The following is a 26,039-nucleotide window of genomic DNA, read 5'->3' as shown; positions in this document are numbered from 1 at the left end:
GGATATTCAAGTCACACCCAAATCATAGCAGCAACCATCACTTCTAATTCCCAAACATCTTCATCACCCTAAAAGAAAACTTTATACTCATTAAGGAATCACTCCACATTCCGCCCTCAGTCATCTATTTTCTGTCTCTATGTTCTTATCTATTTGGGGTATTTCATATAAATAGAATTATCTAATCTGTGACCTTTCACATCTGTCTTCTTTCAGTTGGCATCATGTTTTCAAGGTTATCCACAGTATGGCATCTACCAGTATTAGCATTTCACCCCTTCTGTGGCTGAATAACGATCCATTGTGTGGATATACCACAATTTGTTTATTCACTCATCAGTTGATGGACACGTGGGTTTAAAATCTAGTTACCTTCATAGCAGCACTATTCCCATCAGCCAAAAAGGAAATGACCTATGTGTCTCACAGATGTTAGCATCATTTTTTTCATCCTTGTTGTGGTATATTCTTTTTCTCTGTCTTCATGCACTGTCACCAGAGTGATAGTTACAAAACCCAGGACAGCATGCTGCCCTTCTATTCAGAAACAGTCAGTGACACCCCCCCCTTTCTCTTTTCATTTTCCTTTTCATTATTTGTCTTTCTGCCATATCCAATGGTCCTGAAGGCACCTTGAAGGATCAGTGTATACAAATATATGTCAATAAATCACTTAGAATCCAGCTGTCCTGAGATAGCTGACTGCCTATTGACATTTTAGAGGCCATCTTTTCACTCATCTTTATGAATAAATGCATGAACATTGTGTAAGTTTTAAGGAATGGGGCAATATCATTCATGTTTGTTTTTGTGGTGCTGGAGCTTGAACCCAGGGTCTCACACATGCTACACAAAAACTTTACCGCTGAGCTACATTTCTAGCCCTTTGTATTATTCATTTTTAAAATTTTGAGGCAAGGTCTTGCAAAATTGCCCAGACTAACGTCAAACTTGTGATCCTCCCACTCCAGCCTCCCAAGTAGCTAGGGTTATAGGTGTAAGCCACTACACCTAGCTCATACACATTTCATTGTAGATATTCTCCATCTCTCTTCTCCCTTCCATTGCCACACTGCCCATCCTGCCCTGCATACTGAAAACCCAGATCACCAACCTAGCATGTCCTTGGGCATAGTCCTCTAGGGTCAGTGTTACCGGGTAGCTCCTTCTAAAAGTGGCTCGCCAACTAAATGTTACCAGTTTCTGGGTTGCTCGCCTCTTCTTCTGGAGTTAAGATTCCAAGTTCTTCATGTCTCGAACAAAGAATTGAACAAAACGAGCAAAAAGCAGTGGCCAAGTTTCTTGGAGAAAGTAAAAGTGAAGAGTGAGGGAGAAACTGGCTCTGCAGAGAGAGCTTGGGCCGAGTAAAAGGAGAAAAACTAATAAAAAGGACACCCTAGAGAAAGCATGTCAGGCTACTGTGAAGAAAGTCACTATAGCAAGCTCTTCTTGGTGTCTGTGTCTTTATGCTGTCCAAATCTCGAGAAAACCCAAGAGAACTTCTACATGTGGGTCCTGAGAGGTGGCGCTAGGATCCCATGGCTCAGGCTGACGTCAGGTCTAGGCCATCCTATTGAAAACCTGCTCAAGTTCTCGAGAAGTCCATGTGCAAGGCTTTAGGAATTGTTCTGCATGTGTCCCAGGATCGTTCTAGTTAACAGGTCCTGCCTACTTCCCCAGCCAGCTTTTCCATGTCCTAAACTTTATCTCAAGAGGGCTTTGGTTTGAGTTCTGGATCTACCACTTAACAGTTGTGTGATCCTGGGCAATTCATTAGCCTCATATGTCTCAGGTTTTTTCTGTAAAATAGGGATAATACTTGTGCATACTTCAACAGGCATGAGGGTAACATTCATTAATCCATGTAAAGTACTCAGAGCCTAGCACATGAGCTTATCAAATGACATCTGTATGCTATTGCTGCTGCAGTTACCACCACTATATACCTAGGAGTTACCAGGCACAGGGGAAACAACAAAGTACAGTGGACACTTGACTTACAAACTCATCAGTTCCAAGGGCTGGTTGTAACTCAAGTCAAGGTTGTAAGTCAATGTAGCTGAGCTTTGGATGTTTACCTGGGTACACAATATAGATAACGAGGCAGATGAATCTTTCATTAACCTAATTAACCCAAGTTCTCCATGCATCAGGCCGGTTGTAACTTGAGAATCCACTGTATGTGAAATAAGCTATTTTGCCCTTAAGAAGTTTCCTATCTAGTTACTGAGACCAAACAGAAACACATGGAAAGATAACTCAGCTAGAGAAGACTTAATAGTACAGGAATAGGCTAGTTGCAGCAGAATTTCAGATGGGCGTGTTCTGGTCAGAGATTATGGGCCGCTGATACAGAAATTAAATATAGTAATCCCTCATCTCTGCAGTTTTGCTCTCTGTGGTTTCAGCTTCCTGTGGTTAACCTTGGTCTAAAAATATTAAATGGAAAATTGTAGTAGAAATAAACAGTTACGTTTAAAATTGCATGCTGTTCTGAGTGGCACGGTGAAATCTTGCATTGTCCTACCTACAAAGGGGAGAGACAAAAAGGGACCAGGGCAAGTCATCCCCATGGGCAGTGTATCCGTGCTCCATACACTGTGTGTCTGCTAGTCACTTAGTGGCTGTCTTGGCCACAGGTTGACTGGCATAGTATCATGGTGCTTGTGTTCAGGTAACCCTTATTTTACCTAATGATGGCCCCGAAGCACAAAACTAGTGTTGCAAAGGATGCGAGGGCAGAAAACATGGAAGGCAGAAAACTGCTTTCTGGCAGTGCTGCAGGGCCTGTAGGAAGAAACCCAGTATACACGGGGCTTGGTACTATCCACTGCTTCAGGCCTCCATTGGTGGCCGTGGAACGTGTCCCCTATGGATAAGGTGGGGGATGACTAGTTTAGGGGGACAGAACACCCTTCCTCACCACATTGTGGAGGTGTGAAGGGATCAACCTGAGGGGCCAGGCTGGTAGAGATGTTGGAAAGAAGGCTGGGGCTGGGCTGTCCACATAACTACCTGTCCACAGTCCTTACTTGTGCCCCTCACAGGTGGGCTCCAGCCCCATCATCCTGTGGCTGATCTGTGAGCCGGTCGGTCCTCTCTCTCGGAAGTGATAAAGACATCTTCCTTCATGCAGGTGGAGGCTTTTGTAAACATGAGGTCACAGCTTCAGGCTGTGATGAGAGAAGAGCTTCTGTCTCTGAACTTTCCTTCCTTCTCTGTCCCCAGCAACACTGACATGTCCACATCAGGACACTTTGCTTCTTCTCCTGGGTTGACCTGGACTTCTAAGCACCCAAAGGGAAGAGGGGACAGTGCTCTGCTGTGATCGCCAGCGTGTTCTCTTTCCTCCTGACCCCCTTGGACAGTGGGTGCATGGTGCAGTACTGGCAGAGCCAGCTGTGAAGAGCTGCACTTGGGGACACTGTTCTGTCCCTGTCCCTTTCTTCTGCAGAGACAGGAGGCTGCTCTTCCAGCTCAAGGCTGGCTGTCATGGCATGTGCCCACCTCAAGCCTTTCTTTCCTTGGCACTGTTCAGCCAGATTCTGGGCCCAGAGCATTGAGCAGCGGAAATGCAAACCCAAGGTTTACCATGGCCTCTGTCCGACAGGTTTAAATATAAGCACAATGTTTACCGTCTCTCCAGTGCTATGCATTTTCATGGTTTTGTAAAGACTAATTGTGAGCCCTGCTGAAAGGTTCGTGTAGGAAGGAACTCTTCTTTTTTCCCCTTCAATTTAAACAGCAGCACTAGTTGGCATGGCAACCTGCGCTATTAAAAGTAAAGCAATAAGTATGGCTTCCTCTGTTTTTGAGAATGAACCCAAGCTGCTAAGAAGGTTTGTTTCTCAAATTTGACTATTAATGGCTCCATTTTGACAGCATATTATGGGGTCCTTTCTGAAGGCTGTGTATGTCCCCCTACATAAACATGGCAGCTTTAAAGACAGAAGTGGTATTTTTATCTTTCCTGTTGAACTTATGTTCATTTGTTTATGGTAAATTGCAACAACACTATATTCTGTGGGTACAACTGTCTGGGTAGTGATTGTACCAAAGGGACATTTGCACTTCCCCAACCTAAATGCTAATTTGTTCAGGGAACATTGTGAAAAGTACCACATGTCTCGCTAAGCCTGCCTAATGGGCCATCATTTGCTAATTTACTTTGGAGCTGGGCATCTCATGCAGCCGTTGTTGCGGCACAGACTCCGCCTTGACCTAGCGCCAAGGTCCCCGGAGGGCATCAGTGGCTGTGAGTGACCCTGGTGGAGCCGCAGATGTTTGACTCAGGATGGGTGTTCAGTAAAACCTGCTTCACAACCTGCTCCCCTTTCCAGGATTTAGAGGTAGACTGGTCCTTGATGTGCCGTGAATGTGCCTTCCCCATGCAGGTCCGGAGGCTAAAGGTCATTCTGTGGAAATTAGGCAGCAGAGTGCCAGATGGGCCCAGCTTAGGGCAGAGCCTCAGATAGATCTCAATTCTGGGCTGGCTTTGTGATCAACCTGGTAGAGACCAACAATGTCATTTTTGTGTGACAGCCTGTCCTGAAGAATCTCAGCCCCAACACAGGGACTGATACCTGCATTCCCACATTATGGAAGCATTTTTTTAATGAAATGTTGCTTTCTTCCTGTGGCCCTCAGTGAAAATGCCTGCACTCTTGGGAGGAACAGGGGTTTAAACACTTAAGGTGGTTCAGTTCAGAGAAACCAGCATCCAGGTATATAACTCATGTTTTGTTTTTTGCTTCTTAAAAGTTTTTAAAGTATGCCATTTTAATCTTTTTAAAAGGTACAACTCAATGCATTCCATTTTTCTCCTTGATGTACAACTACCATCACTATTTCTAAGCTTTTCTGTCCTCTCAAAGAGAAACTCTATAACCAGTAAGCAATGGTTCTGCATTCTCTCCTCCACTTCATACTCTGGCAAACTCTAATCTTCTTTCTATCTCTATGCATTTGCCAATTCCAGGTGTCTGGTATAAAACGGAATCATACAATACTCTTTTATGTCTGGCTTATTTCACTTAGCTAATACTTTTTTTTTTTTTTTTGATACCAGGGATCGAACTCAGGTCCTTACGCTTGCGTAACAGGCGGCAAAACCACTGAGCTAAATCCCCAGCCCCACTTAGCTAATACTTTAAAGGTTCAGCCATGCTATGATAGTACATCTAGTAGCATGCATCAGAACTTTATTCACTTTTGGGGGATTGTATACATGTGCCACATTTTTTTTACCCATTAATTTATTACTGGGTTGTGGATTATTGCCATATTTTGGCTATTGTGAATATGTAGTAAACATTGGCATACATGTATCTGAGTTCTTTTCAGTTCTTTTGAATATACACCTAGGAGTGGAACTGCTAGGTCATATGGTAATTCTGGGGTTAACTTTTTGGGAAGCTGCCAAGCTGTTTTCATAGTGACTATACCATTTCACATTCCACTGCCATGCTCAAGGGTTCCAGTTTTCCACATCCTCACCAACACTTGTTATTTTGATTATAGTCATCCTAGTAGGTATTAAGTGCTATCTCATTGTGAATTAGATTTGTGTTCCCCTAGTGACTAACAATATTGAGCAGTTTTTCATGTGCTTATTGGCAGTTTGTGTATCTTTGAAGAAATGACTGTTTAAATCCTGGTTTATTTTAAAATTGTTTTTATTTGTGGTTTATTTATCATTACAATTATTCTTTATTATACATGATAAACTCTTTATCAGATTCATGATTTGCCAGTATTTTCTTCCATTCTGTATGTTGTCAGTTTACTTTTTTGATAATGTTCTTTGATGCATAAAAGGTTTTAATTTTGATTAAACCCAGTAAGTCTTCTGTTGCTCCTGTTCTTGCTGTCATATCTAAGACTCCATTGCCAGATCCAAGGTCGTGAAGACTTACCCTTATGTTTTCCTCTATGAGTTTTTACTCCTATATAGGCTTTTGATCCATTTTGAGTTAATTTTGTATATGGTATGAGGTAAAGCTCCACTTTATTTTTTTGCTTGTGGGAATCCAGTAATTTCAACACTTTGCTCAAGAGAAACAAACATGGTATATGTTACCCAATGTTAATTTTTTTAAAAAAACCATTGTTATACAGCTGCCAAGAATTCCATTTAATAACTGACTTGTTAGGTATATATGATGTAGAAAAGACAGCCTTGATAACCAATGGGAGGGTCTATGTGATGAGAACTGTTAGCATCTAGTCCACAAGGTATTGAGGACGGTTCATGGTGTTTTCGTTCTCTTTAAATAGAGATAGGGATTTCATACTGGGGCTGTAGGCCAAGTGCAAGCGGTATCTGATGATTTATTTCTACCCCTTACCCCTTGGGTTTTGGATGCTGACTCTCACTCTTGGATTCCAAAAATAGACTCTGGCTTCTCCTTGTTCATGGCATTGTGCAGCTGTCACTGCCACGCATCCAGTTGGTTTAATTGGGCTGTGCATACAAGGAAGGTAATTGCTAAATCCCTTCTTATGCCAGAAGGGTGTCTGGTTCCCACAGCTTCTCAAACATGGCTGTGTATGAAAAGCTGAAACAAGAGGCAGGAAAGACATAAACCCTTGCTCCAGAAGGGAACATGTTTACAAGTGAGATTTTTGACGACCACTCAGATGAATGGGATGCCTTTAGGGTCTAGTGGTTATTCTACCAAGTGTCAGTGGCATCAGGTGAGTGTGACCTGAGCTTTGCAGAGGTGGCAGGGCTACTTTCCCTCTTCAGCACCCGTCTTTCCCAGTAAACAGGACACTGCCACCAAGTCAGTCATCTTTTCTTGTGAGAGCCGTGGTTTGGAGATGTCGCCAGCTGCTTGCTGTGGGTGACTCAGGGATCTGTAGCTTGGATGGGATCCTCCCTAGGCCACACTGCCCTCTCTTCACCGGACATCGGAAGTGAAAAGGGCCCGACTCCTGCTCTTATCCTTCCTTGTCTACTCAAAGACTCCTGTCCTCCCTCCCTTTACCGCCCACTGGCACCCCCACATCCATTCCCTGAGGTTCTTGTCCCCTGTCTTCTCCCCTTCAGGTCAGACCCCACTAGGTCTACTGCTGTTTTGCTTCACAAAAGCAATGCTGGCCACCTATCATGTGTACAGCATTCACTCTGTTTCCTCACTCACAGGAGCATTTCCCACGCACCGCTTCATTCAACCCCGTAACAAGCCTGTGGCTGGGGAGGCAGGAGCTGGATCGGGCCTGGGCAGGCTGACCTGAGACAGGGCTTTGGCACGGGTCTGCTGCCCTCCTCCTGCTCTGTGCTGGGCCTGTGCACTTCAGCAGCCCCTCATACATAGCCCGCCCCAGCCCCGTGCACAAGACACCTGCCGTCTTCTGAAAAGTCCATTTCCATAGGTATTTCTTTTTCATAGAACCATTAGTAAAATGTGGATGCTTTTCATTTTATTTTATTATCATGTATTTTGTTCCCAGCCTCCCTATAACATTAAAACTGGACACTTTTACTCTTTCACATACAGATATGACTGGAAATTCTTAACAGGACAAGTTAAACAATTGAGGTGAGCACACACCCCACCTAAGGAAGGAGCTTGTGCCCAGCAAACATCCCCAGTGGCGACCTGTGTTCCTTTTGACATAGACATGTTCTGTGGACAGGGGTCTCCTTTCATATTACAGTATGCTCAAGGCTCTGTGCCATCTTGATGTTCATGGAAACAGCGAGGATGTTAGATATCCCCGGCAGTGTATGGCATCAGGGTTTGGGGAGCGTCTGGCGCTTTGTGGACACTTTGAGAGCCATGTGCCTGGCTGTGTGTCATAAAATGCCAGGACCCACAGGCCAGAGCCATCAGCTGTGACCTGGGAGCTTGCACACCTCTGAAGCGGGACGGAGGCCAGTTTGTGATTGTTGGCTTGCATTTCCTAACTCTCCTTACGGGTGTTTCAGGCCATGGGTTGTTAAGGTCATGAGAAAGAGGACCAGACTGGGAGGGGACCATGCAAAACGCGGCAGTGTGGAGGAGCTATGTGACTTGCCTGAATCTTTGTCAAAGTGAGATTCTCCGAGATGAGCTGAGAATGTACTGCTCGCTGCTGTGGTACTGCTGGGTGCTATGGAATCAGTAAAGTTTCTCAAAATTCTGTAAGCTGAAAAGGTCTCAGCTGTTGGTCACCTCTGGAATTTCAAAGAGGCCACAGGAACAGGGCCCCCCGTTAACAGAAAAATATTGCTGAACCCTTGAAAACGTTCTGGGAGCATGTGGCCTTTCCAGGGGTCTTTTATTCAGCTCTACTTCGCCTTATGCAACATGAGCAGGCCTGCTGAGTGACATGTCTGTTATTGAAGCCCCAGAGGCAGTGGAGAGCCGTGATTTCTACCTCAGACTCTAGAACCAGGCTGTTTGATTCACATCTGGCTCTGCCGCCAGCTCACTGAGACTCGTGCGTCACTGACACCCCTGTGCTTCAGGGTCCTGGATCGAACCAGCCTAGGCCTGGTAGTTATGTGACCACCTAAGGCTGTACTTGTAAGCCAGATAGCGTGCTGCCTGGCTACACAACAAGTGCTACCAAGAAACTTGCTGAAGAGATAAACAATAAACATACATCCCAGTCCGGCTCTGTAAGGTAGCACCCTGTTTTCAAGGTCTCACATTAAATCCTTTTCTCCCATGAGGAAAGTGAATATTCATTGCAAGTATAAGTGTTCATACATTGAATCAGAGTGCAGTGATTGGTATTATGGAATTAATTGCATTTTCTCTCTTTAAAATGTTAAAAGAATTTAAAGTGTTAGCAGCTAAACTTCATTTAGAACATACTATCCTATAGTGGGGAATAGTGTCTTATGACTCTTTAAGTATTAACTAACTTAATCTCCCTGTTGACTCTCTGTATTAATGACTGTAGCTTCCCGTTTTCAGTGAGGAGCCTAGGTTCAAAGAGGTTAATTGGCTTGCCCAAAGGCATACACTATTTTGTGGTGGTAAATAGGTCCTTTTTTGTGTGTGTGGTATTGGGGAATGAACCCAAGGCCTCAAGCATACTAGGCAAACATTCTACCACTGAGCTGCATTCCCAGCCCTTTTTATGTTCTCAGACATGGTCTCACTAAGTTGCCCAGACTGGCCTCGAACTTGCAATCCTCCTGCTTTAGCCTCCTGAACAGCAGCATTTACAGTTATGCACCATTGCATCTGGCCAGCCCAGATCTTTTCTTTACAGCTAATGTTCAGTTCAGGTGAACTCTGCTGTTCCGAGGGTTCCTCTGGCAGAATCCATACAACTATTTGTTGGGGCTGCAGGTCAGGTTTGTTGCAAAAGGTGCTTGAGGCATTTGCTTGGGTGTACCTTCTGCTTTGGTCATAGGTAACAGCCTGACTGCTCCCTTAAGCAGAAAAAGCACTTGTGGAGAATCCACAGGAGACCAAAGAATAGACTAGAGCATTAGTCTATACATTAAGGAGCATGGCTCCAGCCCTGGTGGGCCTCGCCTCTGGGAGTCTTGTTTCATCCCACCCCACCACCTTCATGTTCAGTGCCTAGAGGAGCAGCTGACTGGCTGTGCCTAGGTCATGTGACCTCATACTGCATCCCTTCTGTTTGGACTGCTCCTGCCTTCCCCACCCCCAAATCAGAAGCTTCAAAGTAATAGTCAAAACGATGGATGCCCTCTGCTTGGGGGCTCCACCCGGGTGCTGCCCACAGGCACCCCTAACCCTGGGGTCCCGTGACTCCCTCAGTTTGAGGACCAGTCCTGTCTTCTTCTGTTATTTTCTCACCACACCTGCAAAGGAGCTTGACACCAATTAGGCTTCCAGAAAGTGTTTGTCACAGTGTAATGAGCATGTTAGCCTTTGGCACGAAAGAAAATAAGGATGCATGCTTATTTATAGCATCTAGCTTTTTGATTCAGAACAGTCTGTCTCTGTGGCTGAGCTCCTTTTATTTATCAGGAAAACAGTTGATATTTGTCATCCCTCCTAGCAAAAGGAGGAAGAAAAAGCATTTCAACATTCCAATGTTTCCATGTATCCATTTAAATACTTACTGGTTGAATTGCAGTGAATTAGTTGAGCAGGGCTGTTGAAAGCACCTCATCTTGCATCATTATCTACTCTTCTCTCCCTGTCTAACTCAGCTACTACGATTATCACCCCTCTCTCCCCTCCATCAGCCCTCATCTCCCCAGAGTCAGTCTCTTAAGTCCCATTGGCTTTTCATCATCTGCATCCTCCCCATTACATCTGTCCCCTTTTTCCCAGCCCATCTCAGGCACTAGATCAGGTCTCCCTACGCCCCATCTTGCCCACTTGCCCTCCCAGCAGGCTGCTCCAACCTCCCATCCACCATGCTGTGCAGTGCTGGTCTTTTTTCTGAAGAGTGGGGCAGTTCGAAGAGGAAAGATTCAGATGCCTGACTGCCCCTTCGTGTCTGTATGAGTGTGGGTGCATCTTGATGTAATTACCAAAGCCAATATACCATGGCTTGACCAAATAGGAATTCTTTTGTCCTCCGACACAGGTAGCCTGTTGAGAGGCAGTTGTCAGTGTTCCTGCAGCTCCTCCTGCCTAGGGGGACAGATACTTTCTCTTTCTGCCCATTCTAGTAGGTGGCTTGTGTCACCTCCTGCTGCCCTACCTCCAGCTTTGAAGGGGCAGGGTGAGGGGCACCGTGATGCTGGTTGAGGGTGCTCTTCGCTTAAAGCTTTCCTGGAGGCTAGCGAGCAGCTCCAGCTGACCTCCCAGAGTTTCGAATGGAGTCACACAGCCGTCCAAGGTGTTGACCAAGCACATTGCCAGGGGCCCTCTTGCAAGGGATCTGCAGATGCCCCCCCATACCATCACTCAGCATGTAGTAGGTGCTTACTAGCCACTTATGAATTTGCTTTTTAATGTATTTTTATTAGGGCAAGTTTTCATAGTAAACCAAGCATCGTAATGTTACTGTGACCATCTCTGAAAGACCATTTAGAGTTCTGGAATCCTTTCCTCTCTTACTACTCACCTCGCTTTGTCTTTATTGTTAGCCCCTGTGGGTCCTTGTCTCTCAGCCCCAGCTCCCTGCCCCTTCCTCGACCTATTAATACCGAGAATTCTTTTTTTTTTTTTCTGCTCCCAGGCTGGCTTCAGAGCGTCACAGAGAAAAATGGCAGCAGGATGTTGTGGGTACCATGGCATCCACTCCCTCACCTTTGAGGTGACTGATGTCAACAGCCTCAGGTTTCCCTTGTAAAGACCTTTTCTGTACTGGTCTGTTTCTAACTCATAGCCCTATTTTTTCTTTCCCTCCCGGCAGCCACTTCATTTCCATCTCAACAGAGAAAACAGTGGCTGGGCAGGATGGCCCTGTGGGGTCTCCCTTTCTGTTAAGGCACCGGCCTCCCGTGAAAAGACCCAACAACCAGGACCCATTTGTCCCAGGGACCCACTGCTCTTTTCTCTTCTGGGGCCTAATTTACCCCTTTGGTGTCTTCTTTCTGCCTGCTTCTTCCTTTATGTTAGATTTGCTCACATGCTCCATGAAAAAATAAGGACATTGATAAGTAGCCTTTCTCCATCCCCAGCCCTTTGCTCCACACAGCCTTTTCTTCCCACCTCATCCACCTCTCTTCTTTGTTCCTTATGCTCCACAACAGCCTCCTCCATGGAGCTCGGCCACGATGCTAGATCCCAGCTGCTTGGCTCCCATCGCTTTGACACTCTCATTCCTCTTCCTGAGGCCCTTTCTCTGTTATGCCATGCTTCAGCACCTTCCCCAACGATACCATCTCTCTCCTTCCCTTTCAGGAGAGATGTTTTCCACCCTCCTGTGGTGTCCTGTCCTTGCTGATTCTAGTTTAGACACAGTTCTTGGTTCTGAAGCTGCTGGACCATTCCATCCACCTTATTCCTGGCCTGCCTCCACTGTGGTCTTACACCTCACTCAGTACCCCATGATCTTCCTACAGCCTGATGTGATCCTCTCTCTCTCTCTCTCTCTCTCTGCCAGGAGTGGAGGCTCCTCGCTGCCTGCAGGGGAAGTCCACTTTAGATTAACATGCCATGGGCAGCTCTGGACCAGCACTGGGGAGCCAAGCCAGCCATGGTTTCTACACTTGGTCTTTTAGCATAGGGGCACTGGGCTGGAGCAGGAGGGTGAAGGTAGTCACATTGACATGCAGTTATGGTGACGAGGGACTTAAGGGCACAGAGGAGGGAGAACAGAGCTGGAGTGAGGGAGGCAGTAAAAACCTGGAAAGGAGCTACCATCTCAGGCTCAGTGACATGGCTCAGCCTGTGCCTGCTCACCAGCCTGACCCTCTGTTCCTGCTGTGTGCTCTGGGCTGGGTTATACCGCATTTGCCACAGCCAAGCTGAAACATGCCCTCCTACCCTCTTCCTGTTATCCCCAAGCTGTGTTGTTTCCCTTCTCATTGTCATGGCCTGGCTCAGCAACCTGCTTTCTGATGCTTGGGATGACTTTCCCACAAACTGTTGTTTCCACCCATGGGCACTTGCCACTTAAACCTTGGAATTTGAGTTGTGTGTGCACCCACCTCTTTCCCCATTTAATCAGAGCTACTGAAGATTGGGGATTGTGTCTTGGTCAACTGCGGATTGTCCTGGCTGCTGGCTCCATGCTCCACACCATGTGGGGATTCCTCTGGGGGGGGTTGGTGGAGGGTTGTGTTCTAAGCATTCAAGAGAAGCTGGGTTTGGAGGTCTTATCTTAGTATACGAAGACACAGACTCACTTGGTGTCCAGTTGTGACAATTCTCAGTTGTCTACGTTTGTTCATCTTTCCAAACCAGTGCTTAGAAAGAGCCATGAAGTTCGCCTTTGAGGAGTTCCACTTATGGTACCAGTTCGCTCTCTCACTGATGGCTGCTGGAAAAGTGAGTCGCCCTTCACAACGTGCAGTTCTGTGTGTCCATGGTTATGTCCTGAATGTCACGGGATGATCTTGTAGAAGTCTAAGTCACTATTTTGAACTGAGCTGTGGTCCTTCCATTAGTTGTTCATTAATGGACAATTAAATTTAATAATTTGGGGGCCAAGATGGGGATAACACTGAGAAGAAAAACTCTGAAATGTTTCCTTTTTCTAGCCGCTGTCACTCACTTACGTGAATTGGACATGGCTTAAACTAAAGCTGTTTCTGACCCTGGCCTTTGTTTTCGGGTATAAACGTGTTCTGGGGAGGGGCTTTTGGTCTTTGGTACTCTGTGGTGTAGACAGTGTGTTGGCTAAAAGAGTGGGCTCTGGAGTACAGCTGGTGTGTGGAAGCGGGACTGCCTCACAGCTTCGTGACCAGTGCAAGTCACTCAGTGCCTTAGTTTCCCCTGCAGTAAAATGGAGCTCTAACAATCCCTGCTTCATAGAATGAGCTAATATGCGCAAGGTGCTTAGGAGAGCAGCCCACACTCAGCAGAGACGTAGCCATTGCCGTCCTTGTTAATTTGGACCAGTCAGTGAATTGTTAAGTCTGAGGTACAAGATTACTGGGGCGAAGTAGATTTGGAAATTTAGTCTGATATGCTGTAAATTGAGTGCTTAATTTTTATTATAGCATAAACTTCCATGGTCTATTTTTTCTTATTTTACAATGGCTACAAGTAGAGGAGTAAATAGGGTGACCCCAGGGGAGCATTGCCACTTGTTTTTAACCACCATTTACTCTGCTGTCACTTAAGACCCCAAGCTCTGGTTATTGAAGTCCCCAGGCCCTGCTTAGTTGGAAAAGCCCTTTAAGAGGCAGCCCAACCAGAATCTCTCTGGAAGTCTGAGAAGGCTGTAGGATTTGGTTCTGTGCAGACTTGAGTTTCACGGAAATATTCCTTTCTTTCCAAGTCTGCTCGAGCTGTGAAGGTGCTGAAAGAGTGCATCCGTCTGAAGCCCGACGACGCAACCATCCCGCTCCTTGCTGCCAAGCTGTGCATGGGCTCCCTGCACTGGGTGAGTAGGGATATGGCCCCCACGCCTCAGGATGGGGCCCAAGGCGGGGCTGCCAACCTTTCCCATGTCAGCTACACAGAGATGAGCCCACCTAGAGCCCCAGCCCCAAGCCTGGGCCCCTGGCCCCTCAGGCCTTCCCCACCCAGCCCGAGATCTGAGGGTGATCCTTGTGTTCTCAGGGCCCTCTGGGTTTTCTTTTTCACGGGGATGTGCTTCAAAAGTAGCGATGATGAGATAAATTGGAACTGGTGCTCAGGTACCTCTTGCTATATAAGTCGTGTGGGACAGACACGGTACACCTGGTGGATTACTCATTCTTGGCTCAGCCTGTGGGTTTTCTCTAAAGAGTCACTGGCTACTTTAGCTCAACTTCCTTCTTTTTCTGCCTTCACATTCACCCTGTTCTTCAAATATTCTTGTTCAAATTTGAATTGGAAAGAGCTTGGTTTGTAGCAGTTTTAGTACCTCAGAAATTTATCATTAGAGTAGCAAACAGAAAACTCAGAATTGAGATGTGTTATGTACATGTACCAACTCCCCTCAATGAATGTAATCATTATGTACCGCAAACATGTACTGATAAAAAGAAAAAAAGAAAAAAAAAAGAAAACTCAGACTAATTGCTGAGATGGTAGTGTAGATAACTGCCACAGACAATGAAGTTTTAATTTCCTTTTTTTTAAACTTCACATAAAGATTAGGATAAGAATTTGCTCCAAAGTCCCAGGCTCCTTCTCACTGAGATTTTCTGCCTTTATGATCCTTCCTACACGGTTTTCTTCCACATGTTCTCACCCAGCACAAGAAAAGGAAGCCTTGCGAAGAAAGCAATCCACTCTTACTCAGTTTTGCTTGAGAAACCATAGAAAAGAAAAGGGAGCAGGCTCTTACCTGTAAAGCACAGCTGTCTATGGACTGTAGGTTTTGACAGGTTGGGGCTCTAAGGGCTGGCGGTGTGGGCAGGCCTAGGGTTGGGTGGAGTAGACTGGACCAGTCTGGAATGTGCCAGTTTCCAGCAGTGACTGCTGCTGTCCTTCCAGCTCTGTTCATTCCTTAACAGGTACATCTCTAAACACCTGAAATAAACCTTTTAAGAGATGGGTGTAACAAATTCTTTCTATATATTTTTCTTATATTTTTATCATTAAAATTTTCAGATACCTCAATAGTCAAGAGTATTATGAACTCCATGTACTATCACCCAGCTTCAGTAACATCAACATTTGTCTTGCTTTTGAAGGAACAAATCTTACTATTTTTTGCGTCTAATGAATTGTGCAAAAGGTCTCATTGTGGGTGTTGTTTACAGGTGCACATTTTCTCATTGGAATCTGCTGGTGTGATGTCCACATCTGCTGATGTGTACTGTAAAATAAGTAGATGGAGTTGAGGAATTTTCAATAGCTTGTGGCTAAGAGAATCCAAGCCTAGACTGATTCTTTCTGTCATGAAAAAATGAAAAACCAAACACAAAACATCCCAAGCACCTTATTCTTTACCAGTGTATTTAATTAGACATCTGAGTACCTAGCACAACCTCATTACAGAAACAGTTGTAAAAGATGAAGATGACAAAGACAGAACCCTACAAGTATGAAAGTGACTTTGGAAAAGAAGACAAACAAGCAATAAAGAAAATGTTAAAGAACAAAAAGACAAGATAGGAGTCCTGAGAATTATTGTTAGAGAGGCTCAATAAAGAAGACAGAATCGCCAGAGTGGGATTGGAAGGTTTGGGAGCCATTTTCAAAGTGACTCATCAGAAATCCATTCTTGGTAACACATGCTTATGGGAACTCATGTTCGAAATTCTGCAGGTTGTTGTTGTTTTTAACTTGTCTCCTTTTTCAGTTGGAAGAGGCTGAGAAGTTTGCCAAAACTGTTGTTGATGTGGGAGAAAAAACGTCAGAGTTCAAGGCCAAAGGCTACTTAGCTCTCGGGCTCACATACAGTCTGCAGGCCACTGACGGTGAGAGAAGTCCCTCCCTGTGGAGCCTGTGTCCACACTGCGGGAGCCCACCATCCCTTCTGTCTTGGGAGGAAGCAGAAGATGGGACATTCAGGCGTGCTGTCCTGTGGGGCCCCAGTGCTGCCGTCCCCTTTGCTTGGACTTGGAGGGGAGGGGGAAGGCCCTTTTCACAGGTGTGTGGGCCAGTGGTGCCATGGGGGTGCTGGCTGGCAGGTGCAGGGCATCTACTGTGAGAGGCAAGACCAGCAGTACCTTGAGATGATTTGCCCAACCTAACTTTGCCCATGCTCTGGCCCCAGTCCTTGGTCTGGTAAAAGGGTGTTAGATCTTAGGTGCAGGAATGTGGAGAGAGTTCAGGACCACATACTCCCAGGAATCATCCCTTGACTGGTCAGGAGTTGTCCTTTTTTCCATTCATATGTTTTAACTCACAGATTCGTACCCATGCAGTACAGAAGTTCACCAAGTGTCCATGGCTCCCAGGGGCAGTGATTTGTAGAGTTTGGATATACTTCAGTTTTGTTGGATGGGCTTCTGGCTTTAAAATATCCTAATTATGGTTTATCTACTTAATGAAGTTTTCAATGATATATTTGCATAAAGTGTAAATTGTTAACTTGCTTTTCTGATCTCTGTTACTCTTTGAACATTTGGTAAAATATGAGTACAGAAAAAACCCTTCAAAAATAAATGTGTAACTTAATGAATTAGCCTAAGGCAAAATGCCCTTGTAGCCACCACCTGCTCAGGAGGTAGAGCCTTGCTGGGCACCTGGGGAGCCTTCACATGCACTGCCATTCACAACTGCCCATTCTGTTAAGAGGAAGTGGTATTTTGACTGTAAGTCTTCACTTCCTTAAATAAACCCAGATCCTTCTTTTCTCTGCCCTAAAATGTCACAACCCTGGGGAAGTTTGCATATCAATTACTTTTCAAAAATGGACATTTGACTTACTTTCCATGTGTATGTATGGCATATTGACCACACTCAGCACATTTCTTCAAATATAGTGCACATTTCTCCAAATATAGTACACTTTCAGTGAAGAGTAAATGTAGTGCCATAAACTTATCCATGTAAACTCTTAGTTCAGACTCTACCCCTACTCAGCCCTGTAACTCTGGGAGCTCCTGGACCCTGTTGGGCCTTCTGTTGCATTCATGGTTCCGTTGTGTCTCCCTGGGGTTCTCTCTAGCTCAGTGGCTGCTCTAAGGTAGCCCCGGGCCACAGCCACACGCAGCCCCCTGGGCATGCAGTCTGTGGGGCAGCTATTGGATAAGGGCCTCCCACAGATCCCACCATAAACCCTTCCTCTAGCACTTGTATTCTTGTCCCAGTAAAAAGGACTTTTTTCATTGATGGACAGGCTGAAGGGAGCCCCTTCTGTGCTCTACAGGGGAAGTGTTGATTCACACCAGATGGCCCACACTTGGGAGCCGATCTGCCTGTATCAGTGTTGGGTGTGTTGCTCTATCCCCTGTGTTCACATCAAAGCATTCGAAGGACTGGCTTCATGTCCTGTGTCTCAGTGCCTGATGCAGTAGGCACTCAGGGACGGTTGCTTTCAATCCAGGTGACCATATGATCCTTGTGACGCATCTTCTATTGTCAAAAACTCCGCAATTTCCCATGCCACTCACTAACTGAACCCTTTCCTTAGCTTCTTTGCGAGGGATGCAGGAGGTCCTGCAGAGGAAGGCTCTTCTCGCATTTCAGAGGTGAGTGGGAGTTCATCTTTTCACTTAGCTATACATAATGACACCAAGGAGTGATAAGTGTAGAAAGAAGGGCTGTTTGTAAAGATTATGTAAACAGCATTTTCCCCCTAGGAACCTCGCGTTCTGAGCAGTGAACACACAGCTTCGAAACATGCTGCATCATTTGTTGCCGAGCAAATCTGTGTTCTTAATCTGTTTATCCATGTGGGTACATTTTATTCATTCCTGATGAAGTGACTTCAGCTCAAAAAAGAGGCACTTTATATGTCTAGGGAGATGGCGTCTTTATTAAAAACATTTGTCATCATCTAAAAAAGAGATCATTCTTTTCTGGCTTTTAAAAAAATATGTCAAACTGTGAGTTTTTATCTTATCAAATGAAAAAAAAACTAGATTTAAGAAGGTTTCTCAAGTACCATGTTTGTTTGTTTTTTTGGTACCAGGGATTGAACTCGGGACCTTGCGCTGGTGCGGCAGGTGCCAGAACCACTGAACTAAATCCCTGGCCCCTCAAATACCATGTTAAATTAGCCATCTCAGAGAGCCCCACAACCCCTAGCCCTACCTTGCTCCATGTGCCTTGTGCTTATCTCTGTCACTGTACCTTTCATGAACTCAGGACAATGCCTTCTAATTATAAAATGCTCGAGTGTCCCAGTGCCCATTCACACCGCTTATACACTAACAAGTAGATGGGACAAGTAGTAATGCCAGTACAGTAAGGACTGAGGTGCAGGAGTCAAAGGAGTCATGGTCCCATAGATGGAAGTCAGTGTTGAATCAAGGCCTCCTGACTCTAACCCAGTTTTTCTTATACCTACTATACTATGCTGTCCTAATTTTACTCCTATTACAGCTATAATAAATCACTAAGATGAAATTACTGCCTGAAAGTATAGCCCTGTGATGTGAATCTAGAAGTAGAATTGATCCTATCACTTTAAATACATCTGAGTTACATTGATTTCTTGGAATTATATTCGAAACTAGAAACTTATTTTAAAATTTCACGAGACCTTCCCGCTCCCTACTCCCTGCATTGGATCTAGATCCTTCCATTAGAGCCAAGGTTGCCCACAAACAAGATCTGTCATGGCATCCATGTGTGTTTTTTCATGAAGCCATTACCAGTTGGTTTCAGTTAGTCTGAGACACTTCCATCTTATTTCTTTCTGTTTCCTAGCAGCTTGTCGATCCCTCTTTCACTTTGCAGTCCCAGTCTGGTTAATGACAAAAAGTACCAGTTGACATCTGCAAACAGAGCTCCTGTCTCTATGCTAAGCTTTTGTTGGTATTCTTCAGCACTGAGTGTGGAAAGCATTTCCATTTCAAATGATTTTGAGTTTTAAATTCTCCAGTCCTAGTTTGTAAAACCCACACATGGATGCCTAAGAAAGTGGCCATTACATCTGTTTCACTTTTCTTAAACCAGCACATCTTACTGGCTCTCTAAAAACAGCCACAGTGGTGGTCTGCCTGGAGCTGCCAGTGTAACTCCTCATTACATAATGCTTATTCCTTTGGCCCAAATTCTCTTTGTTCCTTTTCTGCTTAGGTTTTGTTTTTTTTTTTGGTACCGGGGATCAAACTTGGGTCCTTGCGCTTGCGCAGCAGGCGGTGAAACCCCTGAGCTAAATCCCCAGCCCTCTGCTTAGGTTTTAATTCAAAAATATTTTAAAATATTACTTCATATGGGAATAAAGAGTAATAAAATCACACTTACCTGACTGTATTGCAGAAAGCTAACCTAGATTATTTGTGTGAAATACAGTATGTTTTTCAAAGAAATAAAATTATTTTGGTTCAAGTAACACTTTAGTGAGGATAGGCCTAACAAAAATCAAGAGTGATGTGTATCACTTTTTAAATGTAGATAAATAATTTTAAACCACTTGGATGAGAGGTACTTTTCCTCCTAGGTCTTTTATATATTCTCCCTCACAGTTCTGTTTCTATTATTGTTTTGCATTTTTTGTTTAAAAAGAAAGTGCAATTCAAAAAAGCATGAGGTTCCAAATATCACATGTGGAAATTAGCTCTTCATTATGACTAAAGCCAAATTTCAGAAAGATTTGCCGTCTAGGGGATTCAAACAGGTGATTTTTGAAGATACCCAAGTGGCATACCTACACCCTGAGCTTAAACCAACCAACCTAACCAGTTCATTTGTCCTGTATAAAAGTAGAGTGAAGGAAACCTTAATGTTGTTGCACCACTACAAGGTGTAGTTTCTGTGGGTTTTCATGTTCTACTGAGAAAAGCAATCCTAGAACAGTTGAGAGCATGTTTCATTGCATTGACCCACGAACATAGAAAGCCAGAGCTGCTCCTGGAAAAAGACAAGGCATGGTATCCTTTGTGTTTGTCACTCGGTGTGGCACAGGGTACACGATCTCACTTTTTTTTTTCTCTCTCTCTCTCCTAACTTGAGTTTGAGTATGGTATATTCTGTGTGTATAAGATGGCTAACCATCTTGATTTCTTGGGGACTGAAACATTTCTCAAAACATGGGCCTTTCATTGATAAGGCCAAGAAAGTCCTAGGCAAACCAATTGGTCGCCTTGTGTGTATAACTAGTGGCAGACCCCTGGGTATAGGTCTCACCAGGCGTGAACATATTTTCTCAACTCAATACACTAATCCCATGTCCACTGTGATCAGGACTGAAGAATTGACTGGATAAGGCAGCAGGGTGGTTATATAAAGACCAGACCCGGAAGCCATGCATCCTCCATCCCACCTCTGCCTCTGCCTCTTTTGCTGGGTATTCTTGGGCAAAATGCTTCCTTGTAGATACTTCATGAATTATAATTATTATCTTTACAAAGTATGTGCCTTATGGGCCAGGGCCAAAACCTTCTCTATATTGGTGGTCCAGCTGTAGAGGATGTTTTTTGCTGGAATCTAGGAGAACACTAGAGTGGAACTCATGGCATGATGGGATCTGGCCTGGAGGTCTGGGAGCCCAGAGCTCTCCCACAGCATCGCGGTGTGCCTGTCTTTGGACACTGCCCCCACTGAACTATGATGATCATTTTGGGTCTCCCCCTCTGGTGGGGTATGGTAGGAGGGTTCCTCAAGGAAAGGTACTTTTATCAGGTTCCCCGCAGGCTGGCATAGAGCCTAGCATCACAGTAGGTACTGCATAATGTGAAGAGATAGGTGGGTGGATGGGTGGCCTCTTTCTCATGGAGGATAAATTGATTTAATGAATGTGGAGGTGCTTTGACAATGGCAACACTTAATGAGTGTCCCTGTAGTGACATTTTTAGGTCTCTAGGTTTCTCTTAGCAGCCTGGCTAGGTGCTTCCTGCACAGAAATGGGACTTCTGGGCTCCTCTAGATTCAGCAGGCTTGCACCTGCATTGCTTGATGATTTCTGTCCAGCAGGTTACCATAGAGCACACCAAAAGGCCTGCCCCAGGAAGCTTAGCCACTGAACTTGTTCCACTGCTGAAGTAAGGGATTTAGTCTACAGGAGATCAGCATCATGTACTTTTTCACCTTTTGCTTGGCCTTCTCCTTAATGCCTTTTTGCTTTCATAGGCTAACATAGTCAGTTTAATTCATTAGCCAAATTTTCAAAAGAAGGTGTTTAAAACGTGTGTGATTAAGTTGTGCCTGTTAAGAAATTTGACAGTTGGATTTTTGTTATTAGCCAAGTTGGAATTCTTCAGGTGTTGTTTTACTGCACCCCAGAAATGCCAGGGTTGCTGGCATAGGTTTGTTTCTCTCACAGTGCTGTGGCTGACAGTTCACAGTTGTTTGATGGGATGCAGTGAGGGGTTGTTGCTTTGACCAGAGCTATCATTATTCACACTCTGAATTCCCCAGACCACCTCTAGCTCTTCACTCAATTGGTGTTGTGTAGAGGCCACCACAATTTAACTTCATTTGTGAAAAACATGAGCTGTGCTGAGAAAATGATAGCTTTAAGAAAATTCTTTCTGAGGGCTGTGGAAACCTGGCTTTATTATTTTTCAAAGAAGATAAGATAAAATAAATCATTCTAAATCATTCAAAAATCTCTTCATATTTGATTGTTATCATTTTTCCTGAATAATTGGGAGAGACAGAAACCATAGCATTTCAGTCTCACTTATGAACACCAAAGGGGGAAAAATCTTCCATGTGTGCACACATGGAAAACCAATACTTCTAAAATAATATAAACTGGAGTGTGTGGAGTGACCTCTGGTAGAAATGAGACATTTTAAAGGGTGCCAAGACAGCTTCTCAGCCTCTGCTTGTGCCGAGAAATGCCCAAACACTGTGCCTGGAGGCAAGGCTGCTAGTGGAAGTTTGCTTTGCTCCCTCAGGCTGCATATAATCTACCATGTTTGCCCAAACAGTGCACCAAATTAGTGGACTCAGCACATTTTCTAGAGAGCACAATACCTATGAGGCTTTTTTGCTCCTTTCCCGGTGGCAGACGTAGAGTTAATTAAAAGGCCTTATTTCTATAGAAAGCCAGCCTTGGCAGGTTTGCTTTGGATGAATCCATAATGATCTGGTTTTCTGTTTTCTCTTGCATTTGCTTTCTGCTGGTAGATGATCCTCCTTTAATCATAGAATGTTGACAGAATAATGTGATGGTTTGTTTACCATCGAGTCCCACCATTTGCAGTCTGCTCCAGGTCCCTTTTAAGGAAAGTAAAAGTTTGTTTTTCTTTTCCCACCAGACTGTGAAATACGCAGTCACATTTTGAGTTGCTCTTGGTGAAATATGGTTGACTTCCACATAAAAGCAAAAAGATCACATTTGCAGTTAGGTGGCCAGTATAGCCTCCTCATGTCACATGTCAAAGGCAGCTAAGGAAACCAAGCTCAGTGTCCTACCACATAATCTTACCCAGCACAATTATATGCATATGGACACAATTAGTAAATTGCATGGAATTTAGTAGAACCTTTAAAAGACTGAATAAGTATCTTTTCTTTTCCCCTTGGGTTCATGAAAAAGTAAAAGCTCATTTTATAAGCAAAGCTGGGTCTTTGATTTTCATATGATTTCTCTGAAATCCAGAAATTTGGATAAAGTAGCATCAAGGTCAAGCCAAACTTAACCAAAGCAACCATCACCTTGCCAAGTGCACACGTGGCTTTACTGTGACCACTGCAACACGTGGGCTTCTCCTCCTGCTAAGGGAAGCATCTGCTGGGGAGGTCAGACCTCAGGGCTTGCAGATTCTTTAGTTCTGGGTGCCTCTGCAAAACCTGGGCTGCCATTTTCAATCCTGGACATTTTAAATGCTCCTGTGTTATCCCTACGTACAGTGATCAGAAGAAAAATGCTTCACATTGATTAGTGGACAAGAATCATTCATTCCATTCCATTCCATTAATGAACCATTACATAGTTAAACTAAATATGTGGCCTTGGCAGAAAAATACAGATATGAAGCAGACTTGTTTGATAAGGGAAGTCAAAGTGTTCTCTCCCAGGTGCTAATGGTCATGAATCTTTTTCAGGGCCCACAGCCTGTCACCTACAGATCACCAAGCAGCTTTCTACCTGGCTCTTCAGCTTGCAATCTCCAGACAGGTCAGTCTCCCTAATGCTCCCTGAACTTGGTGCACACTCTGTCTTGATACAGTTCCTTCAGCTCCGCAGTTGGAGGCAGTAGATGTCTTTTCTTTGTTCACCTGAGGCTGACATGGAGCCAGGGGCTCCTCTTGGAGGATGCTGACTCCTTCCAGAGAAGTTTGTTCTTCAGGAAGGGAAACTCCTTTTGGTTTGTTTGAGTATCAGCCATGAAGACACAGGAGTTCCAGTCTCTGCTTTTGGAGATTACATCTGCAGGGTCTGATCTGGGGTCACAGGCAGCATGGGGTGCAATACATGGCTTATATCCTGATCCCAGGAGTCATCAAAGAGCTTCTGTCCCTTGCTAAGAGAAATAAGGTCACAGAACCCAAGCTGAGCTGTAGGGTGGGAATTTAGTTACTGGTTGGGTCCTTACTGTCTTAAGGACACGTTACTGATAAAGATGCCAGCAGATACGAAAAAAAGATACTGAGTCCTTTAAAATGTATGGATGCTTGGAACAATTACATATTGTGGCTATCTGTGGTAGGAGACTCACTATTCTTGCCAGAGGGGCACGGTTTGCTGGCCTTCATCTTCCCAAAGGCAGCTTCTCATAGCCGTCTGACCCCTCCCAGCTGTTCTAGAGACTCTAGCCACATGCCTGCCTGCCCACCAGGTGCCAGACACTGGTGGTGACCCCAGCACATTCCTGAGTGCTGACTGGGAGGGTGAACCAAAGGTCAGCTCCCCAGACATGCCATTCCCCTGGCAGGCCTAGGCTGAGGCGTGCATCTGACTTCCCAGGTGCCTGAACATGGTGCTGAGAAGTGGCTCTCATTGGCACCCTGGGTCCTGGGGAGACCCAGATACTGCCCCTGTACCCGGCCCTCCCCTAGCACAGTGTGGCTCATGGCTGGGCTGATCAGGAGCTGTTGCTGCAGCAGATGTGGACCAAGGACTGGCCATCTGGTCTCACCCTCACCAGGAGCTTCACTGGCCCCCTCTGCAGACCCTGCTTCCTCCACAGCCTGCATTCTTCCTCTTGCTCAGCATTGGTCTTAAATTGCCAGGAGGAGAGGAACCCACATCTGTCAACACCGTTGCTTTACCCTGGTATTTGGCATACTGTCTGACATGCGTTCAGCGACCATTAAGACTCACTGAATGAAGGAGCCAAATTGTATCCCCTCAAATCAGCCATTTGCTAAGATCATTTTGAACCTGATTGCTATAGTCATCCCTGCAAATCAGCACCACAGCACAGTCTGCCTTTGACCCTCGCTGTAGACCCCGGTTGGGTGCTATTTACACAGTAGGTTGTCACCCAGGGAGGAGATAAGTAGATGGAACTTATAGGTGCAGCCGCTTGCTTGTAGCACACTCTCATTGAGTGTTTCCCGGCTGACCAGGAGGAGCGAGGTGGTAACTCTCCTAGCTTTAGAGCCAGTGCCACTTGACCAGGGGAATAGGATAGAGATAAATCAGATCTGAAGTCATTCTCATCTTAGTCACTCTCTGGACTCCAGCATCCTCCCTGTAAATGAAGGATGGGCCCAGCTGATCTCCCTTCCAGCTGTGACAGCCTCGATTCTCTTGTTTCCAAAGAAAAAAGCCTCCATAGCCAACTTGTATAACCTAAATTCATGAAACTCAGGGAGGAAAGCTAACAGGTTTCTGCTAAGGGCTAAGGTGACAGAGGATTTGGGAAGAGCTAAGAAGATGGCCCTTCGGGACTGGAGATGGAGGCCACACAGAAAGGGGTCCCTGGGGCAGCTGTATAAGAATGCTTCTGTTCTCTGTTCTGTTTTGACATCTAGCTTCAGGTTCTTATTCCCCCTTATTATCGTTAAACCTGCATAGAATCTAGGGTGTTCAAATGCTCACACATGTGGGTTTTACCTGCCCTGTGCTTGGCTTGTTTTGAAGAATGCTGTTGGCAGCTGTTGTACTTAAAGGTTAAGGTTGTGTCTGGTCTGGCTTGAATTTGGCTACATCTGCTTTGTATGTGGCCTTGCAATTTGTTTTCTTGGATCCAGTTTTTTTAAGCTGCAGTTTGGAAAGGTGTGGGTTTTGTCTATTTGTTTGTTTGCATATTCTCTTGATGTTCCTTGGAGATCCAGACATTTAATCATTTGGAAAGCTCTGCTAAAGGTTTGTGACCCTTATTCAGTACTTTAATTTCAATAATACTTTAAAAAATGAGAACAGTTCAGCTAAGGCAATTTAATTCCACTAAAAACCCCTGGCAGTTTGTATGTGTCTCCATTTACAGTGAAATCATCTCAGATATAATCAAAGGTAGATCAGTTTTGTGGGAAAAAATGAGCAAGTATTTATTTAGGGAGAAATAAATGATCTAATATTGGCTGTTATATGGAGGAACAGGGCCTCTTGTATCCCATCATCTGTCCAACAATCGCACAAAGAGGGCATCTGTTTTCGTGTTTGCAGTTAATACCCTGGGGCTAACGTGAAGACTTGGCTTAAAATATGAATGTGGCACAATGCGAAAGATCTCTTGATATTCGCAGAGAACCAGATACTGCAATGATGACTTCTCTGTGTGTGTGCGTGTGTGTGTGTGTGTGTGTGTGTGTGTGTGTGTGTACACACATGCTTAAATACTCTTTTTTGGTTTTGTTTTAAACCAGATACCAGAGGCCCTAGGCTACGTCCGCCAAGCTCTTCAGCTTCAAGGTGACGACGCCAATTCCCTGCACCTCCTTGCCCTCTTACTGTCTGCACAAAAGCACTACCATGACGCTCTCAACATCATTGACATGGCCCTGAGCGAATATCCAGAAAACTTTATGTAAGTGATCCCAGGCCTTTGTTTTTCCCTACTCAGAAGTTACTAAATGTATTTCTCCCTCCTTCTGTCTAATGTAAGTCCTTCA

General features: G+C 44.9%; 1 protein-coding gene across 6 annotated transcripts in view; it reads left to right on the top strand.

Moving 5' to 3' along the window:
* Ttc7b (tetratricopeptide repeat domain 7B) overlaps positions 1-26,039 on the top strand; it is a 236,444-nt gene that overhangs the window by 121,327 nt on the left and 89,078 nt on the right. For all 6 annotated transcript variants that reach the window (XM_004837069.3, XM_013065309.3, NM_001303304.1 and 3 more), the window contains 6 exon segments: positions 12,780-12,863; positions 13,819-13,923; positions 15,775-15,892; positions 17,554-17,611; positions 23,085-23,157; positions 25,794-25,954. In XM_004837069.3, the coding sequence (XP_004837126.1) occupies positions 12,780-12,863; positions 13,819-13,923; positions 15,775-15,892; positions 17,554-17,611; positions 23,085-23,157; positions 25,794-25,954 (599 nt within the window).

The sequence above is a fragment of the Heterocephalus glaber genome, unplaced genomic scaffold (assembly GCF_053883595.1).
Source record: "Heterocephalus glaber isolate CG9 unplaced genomic scaffold, H.glaber_assembly_v1.0 deba00001608, whole genome shotgun sequence".
NCBI classification, from domain to species: domain Eukaryota; kingdom Metazoa; phylum Chordata; class Mammalia; order Rodentia; family Bathyergidae; genus Heterocephalus; species Heterocephalus glaber.
Note: the sequence above shows the minus strand (reverse complement) of the source record. Positions and strands in the feature narration are given on the sequence as shown.